Raw genomic sequence first — 25,003 nt, 5'->3', positions numbered from 1 at the left:
CTTAAGCGCGAGACAGACGGTACGATTTTGCATGCGATGCGACGGCCGACGCGGCGGTGCGGCAGCCAGAATGGTGGCTGTCCGTTGCTATGGAAGGTCACCATTCCGGTTTCCCCACCGCCGCGTCGGACGTCGCATCGCATGGAAAATTGTACTGTCTGTCTCGGCCTTTAGTCGCGGAGGCGATCGCCTCTCATGCTTCGGCCGCCTGTGCGGGACTCTCCGGAATTCTTCAGCTGTATCCGACTACAATGTCGTACACAGGCGCACGGGTTAGTTCTCAGTGTGATAGTCATGCGATTGTGTCAACGTGCGCAGCGTGCAGCAGAGCACAGCCCCATAGCTTGAGCGAATTAAGGAACGGGCGCATACATTGTAGGTTACCTGGGTGCCGTACGCTTTGCTTCTCGGCTTGCGCTCGCCGCTGTCGCCGCCGCACTTCTTCCCAGCGGTGGTCTTTTTCCTGATCCCTGCAAACCGATATGAGCAAGCACGAAAGAAAAAGAAGAATCTTGTTGATCATTTGCTCTTGCATTATTGAGTAGCCGAAAGACATCGAAGTGAACACGTATTCAACTCACTCTATGAGGTGTTCGTTGCAAGAGACCGGCAAACTGAGTCTCAGGAACTCGTAGTTGACCTTTTCCACCGACTCGAACAGCTTGTGTGTTATCTTTATAGCCGGTGGACATTCACCTCTGCGTTGAAAGACACGATGGATGTTCGCATATAGTACAACGCTCACCCTTGGCCAGCATGAACGTCGAGCTAGTGATCCACATAAGCATGACACAAAACCAGAAAAATAAACGACGAGATTTATATGCAAGATTGGCGCTGACATTCAACGGGGTTTAACGAAGGAAAACGCCAGGTGTAAATTCAACACGGATGCCTCGTCGGTTCCATGAAGTTAGATACTTTGGCTGCGGAATGTATAATATTGACACCAAAACAAGTGTAGCCGCATGTTCAAGTGTTCCTACATGAATAGTATTTCCCACTTCACTTCGTCGACAGTCTGAGTGGAGTACTGGCGACGTTAAAAGCTTTCTCGGAGATCCATGAAGAGTTCAACATAACGAGGAAACATAATGCCGCCAGATGTATTATTACGGGTAATGCCTGTTCAAGTCGTCAGCAGCACAGCACGCATGTATCAGCAGTAATTACGCTTTTTCCTATCCCACTGGTATTCTCTGGCAATGTATATCTACCACACTGACATTCAGCCTGAATTATTAATCGTCGACGATTACCTTCCTTTAGTGTTGTGCATTCGAAAGCTCACTCAATGTCCACACTTTGCGGTGAGTGTTCCACTCACCCGGCTGGTATCCTGTTCACTTCGACGTTCGGCGAGAAGGCATCATCCACGTTGACGAACATTGGTTCATCCTTGTTGTACCAGAAAGTCATGTTCCGGTTCATGTTGCTGATAAGCACAGGGCACAAATTAAAAATGAAAAGGCCATACAATTAAGACGAAGCAGCAAAAGCAGATATGACAAAAAGATTTTCGGCTATTGCCTACAATATGTTCCATAAACTACTGTTAAGATATAAGGTGAGAATACTTATCCGCATTCTGAACAGCCACGCCTTAAGAAACAGGTAGACGTTTATGTGAATGAAGACCGGCTGTAGTTTCTTGAATCTCAACTACAAACTGATCACTCGAAAACTAAGCCATCTACGTTCATGCCATAAATATATGCACCACTCTATAATGTAGTCCCGCCTTATTTTCTTGTTACTTGGCTGCCTGACTAACGCCATATGAACTCGTCTTTATACCACAAAGTGCTTAAGAGCTAAGTAAACAAAGTGTACCCATTCAGTTCCTCGTGCTTGTAGGTGTGTTTTACATGTTCGATACTGTACGCGTTATTGTTACAAATCTCCGATTCTTAACTGAAATTCAGCCTCCCTATGTTTTGGACACTAAGGTGAACATGTTTACATTTTTTACGCCCCGCCACGCTGGTCTAGTGGTCACGGCACTCGACTGCTAACCCGAAGGTCGCAGGCATCGAATCCAGGCCGCGGCGGCTGCGTTTTCGATGCAGGCGAAAATGTTTGAGGCCCGTGTACACGTTAGGTGCACGTTAAAGGATCCCACGTGGTCGAAATTTCCGGAGTCCTTCACTACGGCGTCTCTCCTAATCTTATCGCTGTTTTGGGATGTTAAGCCTCACATGTTATTAGCTTACATTTTTTACGCAATACCCAACAACGATTACTTTATTCACAGGACATATCCAGAGGCTCAGCGAACGATGAAAACGCAATAAGAGGCTTGTGTGCTGTGCGCCATCTCTGCACGTGGAAGAACATCAGATGGCCCATATTTTCGGAGGCCCCCACTGCGTCGTGCCTCATAATCATACGGTGGGCCTGTACGTAAAACCCCAAATATCATTATTTTATACGAGTATCGAAACGCAGTTTGGCCAAGATTTGGGGAAGAATCCATACTTCTTGTATTCATTGTGACAGGGCCCACCACATCTAAGAAGCGTAAATGCGCTTCGTAGATTTGGGGAGGCACGCGCTTCGTTGATGCACATCGGTTGATGAAGGCAGATATAAATCAGCATTCTCGAGAAAGGAGTTGGTTTAATACCGCTTTTCGTTTCTGTGTCGTGAAAGGGCCAGAGAAGAGGATGCACACAAAGCGCTCATTTCATATCTACTACCTGCGCCTAATAAAGCCAGAATACTTCTTGTCAATGTGCAGTTCTATGGCACACCTTCATGAGTATTCTTCCCACATTTCGCATTACATGGGATGTACTACAGCGCGCCGCAGATCAGACAAATGAATGTATTCCTGCGCTAGAATATCTTTGTTTCTTCTCTAAATACAGCTCTGTGAAAAGTGTGGAGTCTTTAGAAAGCGAAATTGAGAACCACTCGTTTGTAGCACGAACCACAAGGAAATCCATGCGGATTTCTCAGAAGGCTCCTTAGTTGCCGAAAGATTCGTCCTGGTCCAGGGATCGAATGCCTTCCCGGGGCGGTCAAACGCCTTCCCGTGGCGGTCGCTCTACAAACTGAGCTAACGAGGAAGATAGCAGTTGCAAGCCCGAGTGCGAATTCATCGACAACTCTAAGCACAGGGACACATATTGCGAATCAGTACTGCGTAATCTCGCAAGCTGGCCGAAGGGTTAAAGGGACAGACAACTGGACAGAACGTGTGTATAGATCCCGGTAGAAATGAAAAGACCGTGAATTATAGTGACTGATTCTAGCATCCTTTTCGCGTTGTGAGTAGGATTTATATTTTAATTTCGTGCTTAAAAGTAACGAAAACCGGTATATCGCGCAGCCTAGCGGAAGAGAGCCTTGAAGCAGGATTATGAAGACGGTCACTTTGCTGTACGTAGTCTGATGCTGTCATGTGCGCCATAATTGGTCCTCAAAGTTAGAGTATGTATATTATTGTCTATCCCCGCTCTGTTCTGTGTTGCCTACGAGGTAAAAGGAGTTGCGCGGTGAGAAGCGGCGCTGCCTTCGCGGCTACCAGTGGCCCATGTAGAGCCGCGGCGCATGCGCGCGGAGTGTCCGCATGTGCAGCATACCGCCGCGCTCGAACACGAACAGCTCTCGCGCCTACTGTTTGCAGCATGTGTTGACAAGTGTGTATAAGACTTCATATTCGCCGCAGATAGAAAAATTCTGATTAAAAATGTTCCACGGCGTTTTCCACGTTACCATTCCGTGGCTAGACACTCTGGCCAGTTAGCCTTCCAATGCGCTAAAGAAAAGAGGTGCCCTAAAAATTGGTGGTCAATCCTTTTAAGAAAGGGAAATAGTGTGAATCGGGAAATTATATGGAAAGGGAAATTGTATCAGAAATCTGTATGGATTTCCTTATGGCTTCGTGCTACAGATGGGTGATACTCAATTTCCCTTTCTTAATCCTTCTGCCACTTTGCGGGATTCCGCAGAACTGATTTAAAAAATGAAGAGTCTTTGTTCTGTATAAAAGAAAGCAATAAAATAGAGACAGCGTTCCTTACACGCAAAAAGGTTGGTAGCCCTCCTGCAAGCCGCAGGTGGTGAAAAACCGGAGAAAGTTGACGTCGTGACCAAACACCAGCTTTGCCTTCTGGCCTATGCCAAATGTGCACGCTGGTACGTAGGATGCTGCGGGGAAAACATTTTCTGTTCGTTTTATGATTACCGTAGCTCGTCGTTAGTGAAAACCATCATTGAGTTCACGTCTAAGATGAGGTTAGAGAATGTTTACCGGATGTACTTGGTTGAAAAATGAACAGCCTTTAGAGTAAAAACGTTAGACACATTACCGAGCCATTGTGGATATTTCAGAATGAAAATAACGGCAGCTGAACACACTGCTTAGATACTCCGCATATCTACGACGTAAAGCATGTGATGGGAAGTAGGCTCACACTGACAAATAGTGCAACATGGTTCAGTTTTATCGGCTGAAAGATTTCCGCGCTTGCGAATATTTCGAAGTGGAAGAAATACGCACACATTGACGAAAATTACCTCTCTATGCGCGTGCTCCAGCATTAGTGCGTTTATATTCATACACGTGGCTTATAAGACATTATTAATTCTTGTACTTTAATTCACCTCAATTTGTGTCATAACTACTAAACTACATTTAAATAAAACTACAGTCCCCTATGTTTTCTATGGCCTAATTGTGTGTTGGATTCATTTGGTTGAGTATAATAAACAAGCTCCTCTAAAAGAATTCCCCTTCTCTCGTTCATCAACATAAAGATATTACACACCTCCATCTCCACAAGGAATGTCCGAGAACGCAGCTTCACCGCCGAGCTGGTCCAGCAATAATTCTCCGTTCAAAGAGAAACCTGCGCGAAAAGTTACCATACGTTATAATTCACCAAGGGATGATGACAAGACCACGTCCTATAATAATTTGCGAGCACAACGCAAAGGAATCCCTGCCGGGGCAGCTATTCTCAAAGTGTCCACCTTGTAGACATTTCCGTTTTGGTGGAGCGCATTCAGTTACCCAAAAAAACCGGCGAGCCAGTGACGTCATGGTTCTCTTGACCACGTCGACGCACCAGACCCGCCAGCACATCCTCAACTTAAAAAAGAAAGAAAGTGGACGAAATGTACACTAACAGGACACTTAAACGAACTTGACGAGTCTGAACTTGTATATAAACGTGTTCAGATGTTTCAGAATGATGCAAGGAATGCGTACCTACCTTTCCAGGTGCGTTAAGCGGGCGGCCGTATTAAACATAATTTAAGGGCTAACGTGATCACAGTTCATGCACGGCCTCCGAGATGTGCGCCCAAAACCGGATCTCTGGGGGCTGCGTTCGTTGCATTAAAATGCGTTCCGTCCCTCTCATTCTGCCGAGAGGCTAGAAAGCTTCGTGACGTCAAAATGACGTTGCAGGAAAAAGAACTGGAAACAGGGGACGTGCTGCTCGCCAAGATCCAGCCAGTCAGTAGCGGCCTAAACGGACAGTCCCCTAGGTGGACACATTGAAGAATAGCTCCCGAGGAACTCTAATTCGTATTTGGAGGATAGACTATCAGCGTATGCATCACAAGAAGGAATGTTTCCCTGAGATAAGGAAAATTATATGCAGTCAACGTTAAGCTTAGCTTAGTGGGACACTGGCAAGAGGCAGTAATCGATTGACTTACTAATTGTGCGGTCATGGAGATCAAGCATGCATCCGACGACGTCGCCGATCATCCATTGTTTACCATAGGATTCCGTGCCTCCCGCGTGAGATTTCACAGCCTGCGAGCAGAAATTTCAGGTGAAAACACGTGCGCAAATCTAAAGCTTCTAGTTAGTGTTCTTTACTGAGGGTGAATAACCTAAACTGATGTGTCGAAGCAACCGATATTACTGCGCATTCAATGACTTGCAGGTAGGTAATCTCCTGACATATATAAGTATTAAATCACATGAAGTATTGAAACGACACAAAGACAAAAACTGACACTAATAACACACTATTTTAATTAGGAAAAACATTCTTATTTCGTTTTCACACGCGCGATAAGGAACACTTCAGTGTAAATCTGCTTAGGAAAGGAATAAGCAATTGAGATATCTCGTACCAAGACTCAGTGGAAACAGAAAAACGTTCATAATATGAGAAACAGCTATATTTATGAACCGTATCAACATTTCTTTAGCGTTCTCCAAGCGAACATCGACCGATATATGCATTATTTTTCGCAGCCAACAATCACCAACAGCCATCATAAATCAGTTCCGATAGTACGCGGGAAAATGCGATAAGTGAGGACGCGACTGCTGGTTCTTCGCCTTTCACCTTTCACAAGTTGCGTGGGTTGAAAGGAAAGGGTACACTTAATATGCGTGGCTTATAAAAAATGCCCCCTTTTTGGGTGGGCTCAGTGGTCTTGAGAGTTTCTGTTACAGTTGTGATGATCAACAGATTGCGTAGTTGTTTTCTCAACAAGACATTCTACAGTGTAATCACATCCCACTCGTTTCTTTTTTTTTAATGTCCAATGCATTGAAAACAAAGTTCCAGGGTGGCAGCCACGTTTCGCGGGCGCGAAACTCACCTGGAAGCCGTCGTAGGCCCAGGAGTTGTGGTCACCGCCGAGCTCGCACGATGGCAGGAAGTTGCTGGCGTTTGCCCATCCGACCTTCATGGGACCCAGTGTCATCACTTCGAACTCGAAGTACCTGAAAGTGACGGGACCGCCTGATGACACCATACCACTATCATCTACATTGATAATGAGTTACAACCGGCTAGCAGCAGACTGAAACGTGGGAATAATCAATTATGAGGCAGTAAACGTACGTTGCACTTGCTTTAGAAAGACCAAATTATAAGGGGTGTCAAAGTGTGTGAACACTCCGCCAACTCATGTCTGAATTGGAACATGACAGTGCGTATTGGAACGCAAAAGTGCGATTGTGAAGTGTTGCCACCTTTTGTCGGCCTTATACAGGTTTGATAATAAATGCGCTTTGCTAACCACACTATTGCATGCATGTGTCTACTTAGTTGTTGACGCACGTCAGCAGAGGACCGATTGGGGCCACTACACTAGCTACGGTGCGTAGTACAGAAACAAAGAAACTAAATGCCGCCGGAACGGCAAGCTCCACTCAGGTTGCAGATTGCGACTTTATACCACTGCCTAACGCTAAGCGTGTGTTTATGACATAAACAACCGCTAGCGTACACGAGCACGCAATGACCTGGAGCGTTTGCGAGTTTGCTAAACTTCACCTATTTTCATTCTCTCAAGTCAACTGAAGGAGAACCAATATTTCGTTTGGCGGCAGCTGACAAAGGCTTAGTTCGCGGCAAAAATATCATAGCGCTTGGCAGACATGCTTTTCAATTTTCACGGATGTAGTCCCGTTTGTATGATAGCGAGCGCGGTGAGTGTACCCAACATATGCAGGTTTCAATATTGTGCCTACAAAACAGACGAACCCACGACAGAAAACACAGGTGCAATACATGAAGTGGCGCGCTGGCCGGAAAGTGCAAAACTAAAGCAAACAAACGGAGCATAACACAAAATCCCCGAACATACTGTATTTAAGCATATGCTGAGGTTCTCGAAATATTTTGTTATGTAGGGTTGCAGTACCAGAGGTATATCGCAATTTTCTGCACGGTGTGTGAATATGGATGGTACTACTTACCACTTTCCTTCGGACACGGAGTAAGTTACTTCGGCACGGTAGGTTCGTTGATCGTATTTGACTGACGCTACTTTACTTTGCACGCCTGCAAGCAGAAAGAATCAACGCTAGCTGACTACATTGAGCTTTGCACACTGAAGTAACATCACAACTTGCCATTCCTGCGATTATGACTGCAAGTTCACAAAGAGTCGTTTACTTCTCAATAATGCAGTTATCCAAGAGGACAATTTAGGCATTGAATTCATAACGTATACACGCAAAGGTTATAGTTCTAGATACTGTAGTCGGGTACAACTTAAAAAGCCTGGGAAAAACCCCTCCCCCCCCCCCCCCCCCCCCTCCAGATCACCAAAGCGTGGCAGGCGATCGCCTCCGCGGTCAAAGAAATAGTCTCACTCATGCACTCGGCAATGTTCTCCGTAGGCACCATCACCGGTCGTCCGGCTCATGACGTCAATGTGAAGTACGCGCCCATTGGTGCAGGCTTTTGTGCATCCGCCATTGCGGAGGAATTACCACAGACTTCTAAAGTTGTACAAAACTATAGGTATATATGATAGTTAAGTACTGCACCATGAAATCAAGAAATGAACTCCTTCGTGTGTTATATATGTAGTTGTCCTAGCACTAGTGGCAGCCTAGAATACTTCTGAACGGGAGTGCAAGTTCACTAAACGAACAATCGCCTCTGCACGATAAAGAAAGATGTGATGTCACACTACCTTCCAGGCTTTCGGCAGTTGGAGGCTCGAGAACATAGCCGTACGCCAGAAGAGTCCGCACAAGCTCTCCAGCTGTATCTCTGTGCGGAAACAACACAAGAAATTGGGCTTTATTGGCAGTGGATGGATCGCCACTGATCTAGCATTTTTATATGATGTTCCTGTTAGATGTTTGGTTGTTTCATTGATGATCTTGTTTAAATTAATGATATTTACGTGAGCATTCCCAATAAAAACCTATACGCACCACGTTAAGGATACCCACGTAAAAAAACGCGGATCACAGATAAAACTCGCACGTTTCTGCATATCGTATGGGCCATGTCGCTTTGAAAATATCAACGTTTTTTATACAATAATACGTGTCTCAACGCGATACGTTTCTCAACGCCCCTTAAGCCGCTAGTCTTACTTCGCATAGTATTTCAGTGTGTTGCCATCACATAATGCAACCAAACCAATGCAAATGAACAATACAAACAATGCAAAATACAAACAAACCAATGCAGGGAAAGGACCGTAAATTTTGGATATCCGCATGTATCCGAATTTTTATCTTAACGGAGCAGGATGTGTTTTGATTAAACAGAAATAAATATCCGGTGAGTACCACGACATCACGAATTTCACGCGCCTATGTTTTCAGTCACCACTCATTCAGTTAAATGGATTCCACATTTTTAAAGATTCTGTTCTGCCTTCAGAATGTTTACTAACTCAGCTGAAATACTCAAGGTAATAAGTCGCGTAATTTATGGGTCTTCCTCTGGTTCCGATTGCGCCACCATTTACCGGGATATATTCGGTTGAAGCATGTGTGACATTTGAAATTCTGAACTGCGGGAACGGACAACACGATATATAGAACGATCGTTCACATTAAGCCTGTTGTTTCGTGATTCATCCAGTAGGCGACCTAACAATTTTCACGGGGGCGCAAAGAAGATGTGCTCGCACGATCTAAATGTACGAAAGTTTGAAATATTATGTAGTCAGTATTAATTAGGGGTCCCAACGTACGGCGTGTGTCATGACCAGATGGGGGTTTCGGCGCAAGACACTGATCGTTATTAGGAATAAGGAGCCAACGCAGTGCTCATGACAGCTGAAATGCAGTTATCATTCACGACACGTCCTCTCGTAATTACCTATTCGCTTTCTTGATGACGTCATCAACGCTCTTGTAAGGCACTAAATGTGGACTTCTCCTGGTTGGCTGGTTCTGAAAAAAAAGAAAAGAGAAGAGAACTTAGACAACTGTAAGAAAACTAACGCTTGCATTGCTTTGCTAGGTGTAATCATGTGCTAGACACCAAATCAACATGAGTCAATATAGAAAGAAGCATCAGACTAGTAATTCCATGTCACGCTTTCAACTACATTGTTTGAGGAAACTGCAAACTGCCGCGTATTCAACCAATTGGAACTACTCAATAGACACCTCCATTAATGGCACTAACTCGTCTTTAGTAACGTCACTTCTGGTGTGCCCCAGGGCAGTGTGATTGAAACCCTTACTATATCCATAATCTATATTAACGATCTTCCATTTTCTCTGTCACTCCGAATTAGACTATTTGGCGACGACGGCGCCATATATCGTGACGTATCCTGCGTCACTCACCAGCTGACGTTACAATCGGACCTTAACGATAAGTTCATGGCGCTCATCCTAACCAACGCCACTTAACTATAGCGGAACGAAGGCTGCCTTTCACTAGCCGTGCTCGCCGTTTCCCGTCAATTTAAAACTGAACGACGGCCATGTTGAACCACGAAGAATTCCAATGGTTTTCACGACGGAACTGTTGTATGGGTGGGCTGGACGGCAGATGCCTGTCCAGTGTAGTCACGCTCCGGCTCCCAGATACACCAATAAATGGCGCAGCTGCCCTGGTCGAGGACACACTGGGTGGCAGCGTCGTTCAGCCTTCACGTAGAGAGCGCAAGCGCGCTTTGCGGCGCCCATGTCCCCCTGTTGACGTCACACGTGAGAGGGCGCTACTGAAAGATTTTGGGGTGAATAGGAACGGGCGTTTATGTGCCTACTCCCTTTCTGAAGACGGGTAACAATTCTCGTACGCCCGGGGAAGAAGCTGCTCGTCGTGAGCGGCAGCGAGAGTTGGCACGAGAACGCTACGCTGTTTCGGCAGCTTTCACTGCGTGGAACTGATTTTACTTTTTGTTTCGTGCGTTAAATTTGCTCTTTCATTCAAATTTCTGCACATTTTACAAAACCGACCCCTGAACTCTGCGTTGTTAGAATTCCTTCATTAGCAGTTGTTCATACTTGGACGTCCATAAAAAAAGACATCAGGCAACCGCTTTTCTACACTTACCTCAACAAGGCCGTATGTCCAGCCCTGCTGGATGCGCTCCTGAGCCCAGACGTTGTGCGTGTTTTCAGATAACAGGTCCACCAGCTCTTCCATTTTGGCTGTAAGCATGATCGCGCCCAGGTCCAATGGAGCCGGTTTGTAGCCGTTCGGCTGAAGGTACGGGCTACGGGATGTGGAAAGCAAAATCAGAAGTTAGCACGGAACATTATGTGAAACATACTTTTTTCTGTTAACCTTGTGGCCTTCGCGATGCGTACAAGCGTTGTTGAACGTCGCTTTATGCTTGTGTTAGCTTCGCCACATTCACGTTTGCGACGCCATATTGGAATCTCAGGAAAACGTTGATCTTGCCAGTGCCACCAAATCCGCTTCATTATTTCGCCATATGTGGTCTCGGGAAGTACACAACAACAGTCTAATGTCGAAAGTTCGTATTCTTTATTGCATAGGACCGGGAAGGTTGGAGCACTAAAATATCTAAACTAAGTGGTGGCTTTAGAGATTTCAGCAGACACTCGATGCTTAGCCGAAATCGTAACCTTCAGCTTGGAGCAAGTGCACTTCTGTTTCATTACAGCACAATTTTTCGCAAATCGTGTCTTTAGATTTGTGAAATTGTCCAACAGCAGATATTCTCTATAGTATAGCATGTGACATGGTGGCCGCTGTGGGAGAGTTAAATTATTCAGGGTTTCAGCGACTTCCCAACTAACCCAGGAATTATGTCTTGCTTTTACATCAATAAATCCGACATTAAAAGCGAAGTAATTGAAAAGTAGCATTCAGAAACAAGAAGGTCACATCTGCAATATCCATGCTTGTGGCAGAGATGAAAATCTTGAACGTAACGATTTTATTATTTACCATTCATAGAAATATCTTATTTTATATAAGACATAAGAACGACACACATTTCGACAAACGCATTATGGTAATACTCATGGCTATTTAATTCAAGGCGAGCAATTTAAACAGATAAACCACTCCGGTGATAAAATATCAGTGTTACATCAGCGAGAAATGCGGCCACAGATATGTGTTAGATTGCATCATTGGGGCGAGGGATCGGGGAGGGGGAGGGGACGAAAACACTTGTGAAGCTTTGTAAGTGATTCATTATTTTGCGTCTTTCACATCGAACCCTCCATGCCATTTCCGCATAGACCCTGATCGCAGCTGCGCGCTCCATCGCCTGCCGCTCACTTCCGACGACTTATGGGAGGCTCTTTAGTTCGCGGTCCTATTGCTAATGCAATAAAATCAAGACAAGGAACTGCATCTCAGTTTGGGCCCCGTAACAGTCCCGATTGCAAATTTTGGTTAATCTCCTGAACTTGTAGGTGGCGTTTGGGAAGCGTTTTAGCGAAATAATTTGAAATGGCACAATGCTGAATATGTTGGAAGACATTAAACTATACCGTTACAATGTCTCTAGGATGTGGACTTCACTAAACCCTCTCTCGAAGGTAGAGGAGCTTTTCGCGTCAGTGCTCTCGCTTCGTGTTTCTTATATCAACGCCAAGCAGTTAGCTCTATAAGCTCTATTGCCTCCTCTCAAGAGCCGGAAGAAAGGGTCCACTTTATCCTGAGGCGACTAGCTGCACCTGCTTTTATTTCTGATATGTATTCCAGTGGCGGCGTTGCGCAATCCACACTTGATGAAGAACCGAAGTCACGTGTCACGGCCAGTAACGCTCCACCGCTGCAATGGTGCAATTTCGAGCACCTGGAGTTCTTTAACGCGCACCTAAATCTAAGTACACGGGCCTCAAACATTTTCGCCTCCATTGAAAATGCAGCCGCCGCGGCCGGGATTCGATCTCGCGACCTTAGGGTGAGCAGTCGAGCGCCATAACCACTAGACCACCGTGGCGGGGGATGGTAAACGCAGGCGCACGCCTCCGGAATCCTAGTCGAAGTTTGAAGGAGTGTCTGTGACCCAAGGATGCGTGCGTGTTTCACCCTCTCTCACAATGCGACTGCAGGAAAACGAAGGACTCGCAGCCTTCCGCATGAAATTTAGCGTCTTTACGCCACGCACGCATTTATTATCCACAGACATAATCGCCACCGAGCGATCTCCGCGCCACGTTTGATTGTTTGCAATGCGCAAATCTGGCGCAAGAGAGTTTGAGAGGCCCGCACTGGTGGTTGGGCGATCACAACCTGTGAAATTAAATGTGAACTCCAAGTAAACGACCTCCCCCATTTTAAGCGCTGTATTCTTACCCGAATAACATTGTGCTTATCATGACGTGCAGAACTGGCGTAATACTCACTCGTTGGGAAGCTTGACGGTCTTGATGCGTGCAGGCGGCTTGTCCACGGTGATGTGGTATCCCAGGGCAAGGATCGTCCTGTAATAGTGAACGATTTTAAATGTTCATACTGAAAATTGGCAGCGCAAACAAACGGGACACAGAAGAGGAATACAAACAGGCGCAGACTGAAACTTGGATTTATTCACAGAAGATAATATATACCAGAAAAAACATGAAGGGAAAGGGAAATACATGAGGGAAGGAGCCACCATAATCAGGTGTCGTCCATAAACGAGATTTCACAATCTAAAAGCGATATAGAAGGTGAGCTGACACAACTATCGATATTCTTTTTAATGAAAAAGGCTTCCGCAATCTCCCTAGTTTTAGTGTCACGATGGGCATATAAAACAGACGTGCGCGAAAATTCAGGTACGCAACCACACTTTGTGCAATGGGCGGACAAATGTAAACCCGGGGCAGACTTAAGCGCATTGTGGTGTTCTCGCAAGCGCGCATTCAGGCAGCGCCCTGTCTGCCCGATATACACCCTGTCACAAGACAACGGGATGCAATAAACCACTTTTGACCGACACTTAGTGAAACAATTGACATGTTTAACACCACAACCTTCCTTCACAGGGCCTGCTTTCAATTTGCATTTTCTGTCAATTTTGGAACACACCTGCTGCAATTTTTCACTGGCGGAAAAAACAACGTCAACGTTAAATTTTTTTGCACATTTTTTTATCCTATGCGAAAATCCGTGCACATACGGGACAACCGCAAACTTCTGTCGCTTTTTTACATCATTTGTAGGGCATCCTTTTCCTTTCTTTAATCTCAAAACCTTCTGAGCGGCGAACACCAAAACACTGGACGGAAAGCCTGCTTCTTGTAGCTTAGTTATTTGTTTTGAAAAAACACGTGCCATTTTGTGGAAACATGATTTCGTAACAGCTGAATTCAGAAGGTTGACCGCAATACCTGATTTGACAACTTTAGAATGCGAAGAAGAATAGTCTAAAATTGGTTTCTTTGAACGGGGAGAGAAAGACCAGCATAAGTGGTTTGCATGAAAAGATAGCTCAAGATCAAGAAACTGTAATAAATTATCTTGCGGAACCTCGTGCGTGAAACGCAACCCATGCCCTTTTTGCTCGAAGATTCCTATAATCTTATCCCGGTTCTGTTCCATGGAAGCAGAATCGACAAGCACAAGGTAATCGTCCACATACCTGAAGACATTAATTACAAAGCTACTCAGCGCAGTTTTCAAAGCCCTATCAAAATAACTTAGGAATATATCACACAGGACAGGCGCAACCCGAGAGCCGATACAAATGCCAGATTTCTGAACGTAAAACTTGTCGCCCCAAATTACAAGAGTAGAATTCAAGTAAAAAAGTAGTAGTTCCATAAAGCTATCAACAGACATCATGCATTTGTTGATAAATGTAAGTTCGTCATTTTCCTGCGTGATGCATTCTTTTACACAGTTCATAAGTCAGGGATGTGGTACAGAGTAAACAAATCGACTACATCAATGCTAAAACCACTGCAAATAGGCATTTTTTTTTTGTTTGTCAAGAATTCGACAACCTGGTTAGATCCTTTTACGAGAAAAGGGTCCTGAAAATTCAAGGCAGACAAGTGGTACTGCAGGAACGTTGAAACTTCATGTTGCCAAGTGCCTCGTTCTGTGATTATCGTTCGAAAAGGGATGTCCTGTTTATGTGTTTTTGCTGAAAAAAATGGTTCCAATGCTGTTTTTTTCGCTCTTTTCACTGAAGATACTAGTCGACACAAGTTGCTAGCTTCCAGCAAAGCAATGGCTCGTTTCCTAACCTCAGCTGCCCTTTTTGAAACTTCTTTAAAGTTCTTCCCGATAGCTGAGGACGCCTTTGAAACGTATTGTTCTTCTGACAGAACAACGAAACACCCATCTTTATCAGCGGTAACAAGCCTCAGCCTGTTAGAAACAAAGAAATCAATAATCGGGCCCACTTTGCTACGAACACCCACGCTCACGTTTCCTTTAGAAAATGTTGATACACAGTCCTTAACACAATGCAGACTGTCCGCTTCATGAACTTTTCGAACGATAATCACAGAACGAGGCACTTGGCAACATGAAGTTTCAACGTTCCTGCAGTACCACTTGTCTGCCTTGAATTTTCAGGACCCTTTTCTCGTAAAAGGATCTAACCAGATTGTCGAATTCTTGACAAACAAAAAAAAATGCCTATTTGCAGTGGTTTTAGCATTGATGTAGTCGATTTGTTTTACTCTGTACCACATCCTGAACTTATGAACTGTGTAAAAGAATGCATCACGCAGGAAAATGACGAACTTACATTTATCAACAAATGCATGATGTCTGTTGATAGCTTTATGGAACTACTACTTTTGTACTTGAATTCTACTCTTGTAATTTGGGGCGAGAAGTTTTACGTTCAGAAATCTGGCATTTGTATCGGCTCTCGGGTTGCACCTGTCCTGTGTGATATATTCCTAAGTTATTTTGATAGGGCTTTGAAAACTGCGCTGAGTAGCCTTGTAATTAATGTCTTCAGGTATGTGGACGATTACCTTGTGCTTGTCGATTCTGCTTCCATGAAACAGAACCGGGATAAGATTATAGAAATCTTCGAGCAAAAAGGGCATGGGTTGCGTTTCACGCACGAGGTTCCCGCATTCTAAAGTTGTAAAATCAGGTATTGCGGTCAACCTTCTGAATTCAGCTATTACGAAATCATGTTTCCACAAAATGGCATGTGTTTTTTCAAAACAAATAACTAGGCTACAGGAAGCAGGCTTTCCGTCCAGTGTTTTGGTGTTCGCCGCTCAGAAGGTTTTGAGATTGAAGAAAGGAAAAGGATGCCCTACAAATGATGTAAAAAAGCGACAGAAGTTTGCGGTTTCCCGTATGTGCACGGATTTTCGCATAGGATAAAAAAATGTGCTAAAAAATTTTACCTTGACGTTGTTTTTTCCGCCAGTGAAAAATTGCAGCAGGTGTGTTCCAAAATTGACAGAAAATGCAAATTGAAAGCAGGCCCTGTGAAGGAAGGTTGTGGCGTTAAACATGTCAATTGTTTCACTAAGTGTCGGTCAAAAGTGGTTTATTGCATCCCGTTGTCTTGTGACAGGTTGTATATCGGGCAGACAGGGCGCTGCCTGAATGTGCGCTTGCGAGAACACCACAATGCGCTTAGTCTGCCCCGGGTTTACATTTGTCCGCCCATTGCACAAAGTGTGGTTGCGTACCTGAATTTCGCGCACGTCTGTTTTATATGCCCATCGTGACACTAAAACTAGGAGATTGCGGAAGCCTTTTCATTAAAAAGAATATCGATAGTTGTGTCAGCTCACCTTCTATATGCGCTTTTAGATTGTGAAATCTCGTTTATGGACGACACCTGATTATGGTGGCTCCTTCCCTCATGTATTTCCCTTTCCATTCATGTTTTTTCTGGTATATATTATCTTCTGTGAATAAATCCAAGTTTCAGTCTGCGCCTGTTTGTGTTCCTCTTCTGTGTCCCGTTTGTTTGCGCTGCCAATTTTCAGTATGAACCTATACCAACTTGCCCGCCTTTCAACACTTCTGCGGTTTTAAATGTACAGCATTTCATAGCGAAACTTTGGCACTTTGAGCGTTTCTATCTATCTATCTATCTATCTATCTATCTATCTATCTATCTATCTATCTATCTATCTATCTATCTATCTATCTATCTATCTATCTATCTATCTATCTATCTATCTATCTATCTATCTAGCCGCCTATGTCTGGGTGCTCTCATGATCGCCTCCTCAACTTGGCGCAGACCAAGATTGCTTGGGAGTGTAAGACGATTTGACCAATATGACAGTCGGATCATGACATGAATAACGTGAAAATCCTGTCGTGTACGTCGTCAAACCCTTTCCTCCGGACACGTGTGGCACATACCCGGTTACCACGGGCTGCGGTGTACGGGTATGTGCCACAGATGATAGAAGTTTATATCTACCCAAGAACGCCGACAACAGATATTGGTAATTTAAATGCGAGAGCGTTAATAAAAACCGACATAGGCAGCGTTGACCCGACGAATGGAAAGAAGAATAGTTAGGATCCCAGGAGGAATCGAACCCAATCAATCTGCATGGCAATCAAGTATTCTACCACAGTGTGACGCCAGACCTATAAACTGGTTTGGAGAAACAGCCTATGCAGGCGTAATGCCGGTGCAACGTCAATTGTGGTGTGGTGCTGGCTATCTAATTTTACAAGAAAGCAATAAACACTCCATATATACTCCTACGGTACAGGTCTCATATCAGATTAACGTCTGTGGTTCCAGTGTTGGCTCTGCTTTTATAGCAGTCTAATACAACGTTACATTTGTATTCCTAGGATTCAGGAAGCTATATTGAAGCATTGCTCGGCCCCGGAAGAATACATTAACAAAATTCACGAATTATATTCACATGATTGCACCATAAGGTGCACTTGGTTTCGATAATACTGACGTATGTACTGTAACGTGTGGCTGACGTTACGTCGCAGCCTCAGTTACCCTTTAAACGCCAGTGTTGTCGACGTGCCTGGTAAGCCCACGATGTGCACACAGCTACTACGCTTACAAAAACACGTCGATCCACTTCGCAACGCTTGGCTCAAAGTCATAAAACACAGCATAAAAGTACTCGCTGACTGCTTCGCATGAAACCGATTACCACAACGCGTGGGATCTGTCGAATTCTTATTTCCACATGAAATTTCAAAATGCTAAAGTCAAAGTAGCGCTGTTTTCAGCGCATACAAGCATAATGAGTGTATACAAAAGACAAAGGTGTCGCCGAAAGCAAGCTAATAAAAACCTTTCCAGAGAAATTGCAGCGCTGACATACGGACTGCATTTCCACTTTCTGTCGCAAACAAACACAATGCAATTGCTGCGCGCGTATTCATTACATGCATCTCAGGTACTTACATACATATCCACCTCCTATGCAATACCCCTGAATGTGTCCTTTAATGTAACAAAATTAAGCAAGGCAGGTGAGACTGTGAAAACACCATATACGTGTTAACTATTCTGGTCCACAATATTGATTACACACAGGAAGCCGTCAATTGCGGTCCAGGGAGATCTTCTTCACGTACATCCTCAAAAGGGTTTGGTGGTAGCCGACGCAGAAACTTTGTGTTTGTTGTTGGTTTTAATACTCATTCCTACGAAGCAGGTTTCTGTAGCAGTTTCGACACTGTGTTTCACGCGTATAGCCATATGTTTTGTTGCATGCATTATAGGGTTAGGCGCATTTGCCAGTGTTTCAGCATTATGTAAATCCTTCTTAGCTGCAGCAAAGTAAGGCATACATACTTGAGGGTTTGAAGAGCTAGCGTCGTGTCGTACTTTTTTTCGGCCATTGGCAAGTGCTCGAATGATGTGATGCATGGGTGCAGCCTTCTAGCATCATCTCTCACCTGCATGGTTGGATTATCAGCAGGCAAGTTTAGACAAACAATATTACCAGCTATGGTACATATATGGCTTACTTTTCAAGATAAACATTATTCATGACTGAAACAAGTTGTCTCGCATGTTGCGCCTGCATTGAATATAAAGCACAAAATGGAATGTGTTTTACGTTGACTTTAGTTGCATGTACTTTTAAAGGAAGCAACCATGTCTATGTTTTCACTGTAAACTGCAGAATTTTGATTCACAAGGTATTCAAGTGAGCCGACGTTTCACGTTTTGCATGTACTTAAAAATAAGCGGCGAGAACTCACTCAAATAAACGCAACAATCAGAGCACGACAAAGCTTCAACTATGATCATTCCGTGCATTTATAAGCATGACTCTCGGAACAAACTTTTGTAAAGTTTCTCAGCTTTCCCGTTACATTGAGGCAAATTTATCAGAGAAACTTGCGTGACGAATGCTGTGGCATCGCAGACTTCAAAGAAAGTTTACAATTCAAATGAGTCGTATTCACTTACGTCTCCGTATCTCCACCCGCTGTCAATCTTGTTCATCGACCACACCTCGTGGACATTTTCGGCGAGTTTGTCTCGGACGGACTCGATGTAGTTAGGGAGGGTAATCTAAACAATAAAAAAAGTATGTTAGTTAAAGCACACGCAAAAGATAGCAGCAAGGACAGCACCTTTGGATACAAACGTAAACGCAATCAAAACCACTTTGTAAAATTCGTAGGGCTGCACTACTATCAAATATCACAGTTCTATCGATTCCAATCGCAACAGTGCCTCAGAACATGTGAGTTGCGCGTGCTCACAGCTTCGTAAATAATTATATTGTGCACTCCATAATTATCAGCCCATTTTATGTCACCTGCAAGAAGAAAGCCTCTTCTAATGATCTCTAATTTCCCTTTCTTGTGATAGCCCATCCCAGCTGTTCCCTGCAAACATCTGAATTTCGCCCTTTGATCTAACCCGCTCTCGTACTGGCCTTGTTATTCACGCTTTGTTGTTTATTCCGTTGCTCTAAATGAACCCCGCTTGTCTGTCCTACGCATTACGTGACCTTCGCAGGTCCGTTTGGTTTTTCTTTTTGTTTTCTTTATGTCAACTAGAATATCATACACCTTTTTTTTCTCTGACCCATTCTTCTGTTTTTCGATCTGTTTATGTTACGCCTATCTTTTTAGTATTAGTAAGAGTGCACTGGACACGTATGTATTAAAAAAGTGGTATTCGTGAAATTCAGACACTAGAAAGCCGCCCCCCCCCCTAAAAAAAAGAAAAACGTAGACAAAAAAGAGAGGGAAGACACACAGCGTTGAACTCGCAACTGAAAGTTTATTGGAAGGCAACGTAAACATATAAGCACAGAGCACGCATTGCAAGTGAAGTCAACTGCAGAAAAAAAAATTAAGTGTGACGTTTATAAATAAAATAAAACTTTTATTGTGCAACATCAATAACGTGAAATGCTTCTGAAACTTCTCATCTTACCTGGTCATGCTGGACAAAAAGAAGTTTTCTTTTATTCGTGAATGTATGGCTCGAAACTTTTCCTGATGGTACCTCAGTTGACGTGCGCGGTTTGTGCTTATAAGTTCATGTTTTCTTATAATAAACATTCAGTTGCAGATGCAACGCTGCCTGTCTTCTCTCTCTTTCTTGTCTACGTTTATTTTATTTTTTTGTGCGTTGTTTTCTTCAGAAAAAATACGCACTGACAATCCCAACGCGTCATTTTATTGAAAGCCCCTTTCAGAAAAGTAAATATAATCTTTGTTCTTCCTATTTATTTATTTATTTATTTATTTATTTATTTATTTATTTATTTATTTATTTATTTATTGCATACTGCAGAAAGAGAATCGGTCTAAGCAGGACAGGTAGAAGAGCTAGGGTATAAGCAAAAACAGAAGGGAAAACATTGGAAAATATTACGAAAAATGGAAACATAACACAGATTAACACTACGTATTGGCGCTCTAAGTTGCATAAAATTGGCGAAGACGAGTTAGACCGTTCCACTCTAATAATGTACGCGGGAAAAAGGAAATCTGAAACGCGTTAGTTTTAGCGAAATACGCGGTTAACGAGTGGGCATGATGATACCATGTATGCCTACTGGACAGAGTTACATATGCACGCGAGTCAAGGACTAACTTTTGATTAAGAAGGAGATACAGATAATTCAGGCGGTTCTTTTTTCGTCGTTTTTTTTAATGACAGTATAGACACAAATACAGAAGACCACACTCACGTTGGACGTGTCTACGGGTGACGGCACGAAGACGGCGTCATCGGCAATGGGAGCCGGGCCAAACAGGACTCCCTTAGGAACGTCGCCGAACTGGAAGCACGGCTCGACGGTGAGCACCTGCTGCGGCAACAGGGCCTCTACAAGCGCCGAGTGACCGTCGGGAGGGCCGTACCGTAATTTGCCCTGGTCTCCGCCTAGCAGGAAACGACAACTGCGAACGACAGTAGTAGGTTTGAAGGCACATTGATCTTCTCACAACAGCCATGCTGCCGATTACCGAATGTACTTGTTATATTACACGCGCATTTCCAGTCCTTCTTCTGTACTATTTTCTCGCTTTCTTACACCTTGGTGTACAAACCCTTTTGTGAACTCTATTTATTTATTTATTTATTTATTTATTTATTTATTTATTTATTTATTTATTTATTTAGTTAGTTAGTTAGTTAGTTAGTTAGTTAGTTAGTTAGTTAGTTAGTTAGTTAGTTAGTTAGTTAGTTAGTTAGTTAGTTAGTTAGTTAGTAACACAAAAATGCTGGATGCCTGGCTTCACAAAGTATCAACTGACATCATTTTTGTCACGGAAATGACGGAAGTGTAATAAAAAAAAATAAAAAATTATTAATAATAATTTTTGAGGTTTAACGTCGCAAAACCACGATTTTATTATGACAGATGCCGTAGTGAAGGGCTTCGGAAATTTCGACCACCTGGGGTTCTTTAACGTGCACCTAAATCTAAGTACACGGGCCACGAGCACTTTCGCCTCCATGAAAGGTACGGCCGCCGCCGCCGGGATTCGATTCTGCGACCTGCGGGTCAGCAGTCGAGCACCATAACGACTAGACCACCGTGGCGGATAATAATAAAAAATTAACAATCCAGATTGATGTGTACTCTGCTATGGGAGAGCCTTATGCAGCTGTCTGTAAAAGTAAAATTTTGCAACAAAAGCTGAACGAATTAGAGCACTTCTACTCGACTGTGGGAAAGCTGCAAGCTGCCCCCAGGTGCACGACGCTGACAGCATCACGTGGGTTACTTCTATGGCGACCAAATGCAGCGTATGACTTCTACAGATGCCCCTCTACACAACCTTTAGAAGTGCGATAGTCACTTTGGTTGATTTGGTTACCACCTTGTACCTGATTACTATTAGATTTGATTTTACAAAACTATTGCTGAAGCGTTTTGACCGCTGCGTTTTACTTTTATCTGAGACTGTAATACTCCAGAGTGTTCCACAGTCGCCGTCATGGCTACTGGCGGCGCTTACTGACGCTCCCACATTTACATACACATATATACCCCATAAAATGGACGGGGGGATGACCGCCGCGGTAGCTCAGTTGGTAAAGCATCGGACGTGTTATTCGAAGGTCGCAGGTTCGGTGCCTGCCCGCGGCAAGCTATCTTTTTTTTTCTTCACATTTACATTATATTTATTACTAGTAACGTCCCCTATATTTCCCTTGGCATTATTGTCTGTTAGTGCTCATTAATATTGTGTATAACAAAGAAAAACGAGCCCTTAAAATCTCCACTTCTTTCCTTTCATCCAGGGGAAAAAACAAACAAATGTATCATTGGCCCTTAAATTTCGGCAAGCCACGTGCTGAAATTGCTTCAGGATGATGATAACAACAAATGCTGGGATTTCACGAGCGCAAACTACGATATGATTTTGTGGCTCGTTGCATTGGGGGACTCCGCATTAATTTCAATCACCTAGGATACTTTACCGTGCGCGTAAATCTCAGCGCACGGGTGTTCTCTGCATTTTGTACATCTGTATTTCAGACGGACCTTCGATGGAGAAATTTACACAATGGAACTTCTAGCTCTTTCTATAAATGAATCCGTAGAAGGAATGACGTGTCAGACAATGTGAATTACAGGACCGACAGATAAATTACACAGCGCTCAGCTAGTAGCGCAGGACGGTAATTGTTCTGATATGAGCAAACTTACGTCGTGGTAATAAAAGCCGAACAAGCGTGACGACAGTGACAATTACCTCACTTTCGCCGAGAAGCTGATCGCCGGGTAGAACATGCCATCGGTGTTGAAGCTTCGGAAGCAGCCCTTCACTTTGATTCCGTTCACCGTGAAACTTATCACAGGCACGTTCAGGTCGATGATACATCCGATGACGTCACCCTTGCGAATGTAGGGTGGCGAAGACGACCTTACTAAGTTGCAGCGACCCCCTGCGCGGCAGACAAAGAAAAGCAACATTCACACATCCATTTCCTGTACGATATTGTCGCATACGACACTTACTTCAACTAAGAAAGAATATGTAAAACGTCGTCTATATCTAGGAAAAGTGCGATAACACATCTTAAAATATGTGTGTTTTCTAATGATCGTGCAAGCCAAACAATGCCTGAGCACCGGCTTGCTTCGCCTCTAAGATTCCTGCTCGCATGGTAGGGAGTTAATCAGTGTTATGTGTGGAACTATTTGTCCATTAGGTAAATTGCACGTTACGATCAGCATACGGAAATTTTCGCTCGTCTTTAAATGCCATCCAACTGTAGGTTTAGAGGCACGCCGGCGGTTTTCTAACAGGAAATATTATTTTTATATAGGCTTTTGCATACAAACACGCGATTTGATTATGAGGTATGCCGTAATTAAAAGAAACACCGAATTGATTTTGACCACCTGGAGTCTTTTAGAAAGCGGCTAAATAAGTACACATGTACTATTGCATTTCAGCTCCATTTAAAGGCAGCCACATGGCCAATCGAACCTGCGTCCTCGATCTTATTGGGTCTGTGTTTTCATTCAAAACACAGGAAAGGTGGTGGTATAGTGAGTTTCGTTGGAAGCTCACTCTTGTGCACGTACTTTCGTACACGATGGCTGAGACGTGCACATTCTGTCTGTGGCGGTAAGATGCCAAAGCATCGTGTACCTGCTGCATACATCGTTGGTCAATGCAACTAGAGTAGTGAATTAGCGAAGCCGCTTACGAGTATCGAATGTTGTGGCAGCCGTCAAAGAAACATATGCTTCGCTTACCGGTCCATAGGCAGGCACCGTCGAAGCCGAACGAGTAAAGGTCGTCCCCGAGTCCGTTTCCGCCCCACTTGGACCCTCCGCCCGGGTAAGGCACGTATCCGGCCGTGTTGGCCCAGCCGATGCGCAAGTGGGGAGCCAGGTGGCTCACTTGCTCGCAGTGGTCCACCATGGCCTCGTAGTACCAGCGCCTGAACAACGCCGCTCCTTCCACCTTGCCAACGAAGATGTTGGGCTGCATGCTGCCGATTAAAAAATGTCCATTGGATTCTTCCGTCTTACGTGTCAAAAGAAATCTGGTTATAGGGCACACCGTGGTGTACGACTCCGGAGCCATGCCGACCTACACAGGTGCCTAAAATGGCTCCAGCATTTTTAAGCACCTACACAAGGTGCCAAAAAGGGCCTTTTGGGCATGCCAAGTACAAGTATTTTCATCCGACTTCCACTAGGTGAAGTGTTTTAAGGGCATAAAGGGCATTGTTGTGTTTAGGTGAGGTAAGATTGTACTTATCGCTTGCATTGCGAAATAATTGTCTTGTTTTTTTTCTTGATTTCTTTTTTTTTTTGGGGGGGGGGGCGGGGAGATGGGTACATTTGTTGCAGCTGGATGTTCCGTTTGACTACATATCGCGTTCAAACTTGTCATGAAGCTCGCCCAAGTTTATACCATACTTGAACAACGCAATCGTGGGAAATTCACCTTCTGTTTCATCTGAAATTGTTCGCTATTGCTTCCGCGCTAATTCGTGCAACACTTTCGGGGCGTCGTTATACCTGGCCACATGATCAACGAGGCGTGTCTGCAGTAGCAGGTTCTTCCCGGGCAGCAGGTTATCGCAGATGTTGTTCTGACTGCTGCGCACGGCCACTCCTTTGCCCGTGACACAGAGGGAGCACAGGACGTCCAGAACCTGCGTTTTTTTTTTTGTTTTTTTTATACATAAATACTGTGAGACAAAATCCTACTAATCAACCAAATTAAGCTGCAAAGCGTCGGTCTTCAACATTTTAAGTAGGGGTGTGCGAATAGCAAACTTTTCGAATACGAATCGAATACGAATATCCACCTTCGAATATCGAATCGAATATCGAATATCAAAGGAAAAATGCCTCCACAGTAACGATATTTTATTTAACATGTAGCTATTTGAAAAAAAAAACATTAACAGCCTGACTGGCAACACAACATACACTGCTATCTCCAGAACACAATGTCCAGGC

General features: G+C 44.0%; 1 protein-coding gene and 1 non-coding gene across 2 annotated transcripts in view; one reads left to right on the top strand and one right to left on the bottom strand.

Moving 5' to 3' along the window:
* Positions 1-25,003, bottom strand: part of LOC119402033 (ryanodine receptor-like) — a 150,637-nt gene that overhangs the window by 113,102 nt on the left and 12,532 nt on the right. Inside the window, 18 exon segments of the mRNA XM_049418475.1 lie at positions 373-470; positions 582-698; positions 1,328-1,435; positions 4,029-4,155; positions 4,776-4,856; positions 5,674-5,773; positions 6,577-6,700; positions 7,682-7,766; positions 8,407-8,486; positions 9,555-9,628; positions 10,746-10,908; positions 13,025-13,102; positions 18,385-18,488; positions 19,009-19,113; positions 20,753-20,963; positions 22,770-22,962; positions 23,783-24,021; positions 24,557-24,693. Coding sequence (XP_049274432.1) covers positions 373-470; positions 582-698; positions 1,328-1,435; positions 4,029-4,155; positions 4,776-4,856; positions 5,674-5,773; positions 6,577-6,700; positions 7,682-7,766; positions 8,407-8,486; positions 9,555-9,628; positions 10,746-10,908; positions 13,025-13,102; positions 18,385-18,488; positions 19,009-19,113; positions 20,753-20,963; positions 22,770-22,962; positions 23,783-24,021; positions 24,557-24,693 — 2,224 coding nt within the window.
* On the top strand, positions 22,087-22,159 carry Trnat-ugu (transfer RNA threonine (anticodon UGU)). Its single transcript has one exon. It is a non-coding gene; the product is annotated as a tRNA-Thr (tRNA).

This window comes from Rhipicephalus sanguineus, chromosome 8, assembly GCF_013339695.2.
Source record: "Rhipicephalus sanguineus isolate Rsan-2018 chromosome 8, BIME_Rsan_1.4, whole genome shotgun sequence".
NCBI lineage: Eukaryota > Metazoa > Arthropoda > Arachnida > Ixodida > Ixodidae > Rhipicephalus > Rhipicephalus sanguineus.
This window is presented reverse-complemented; position numbering and strand designations above follow the sequence as displayed.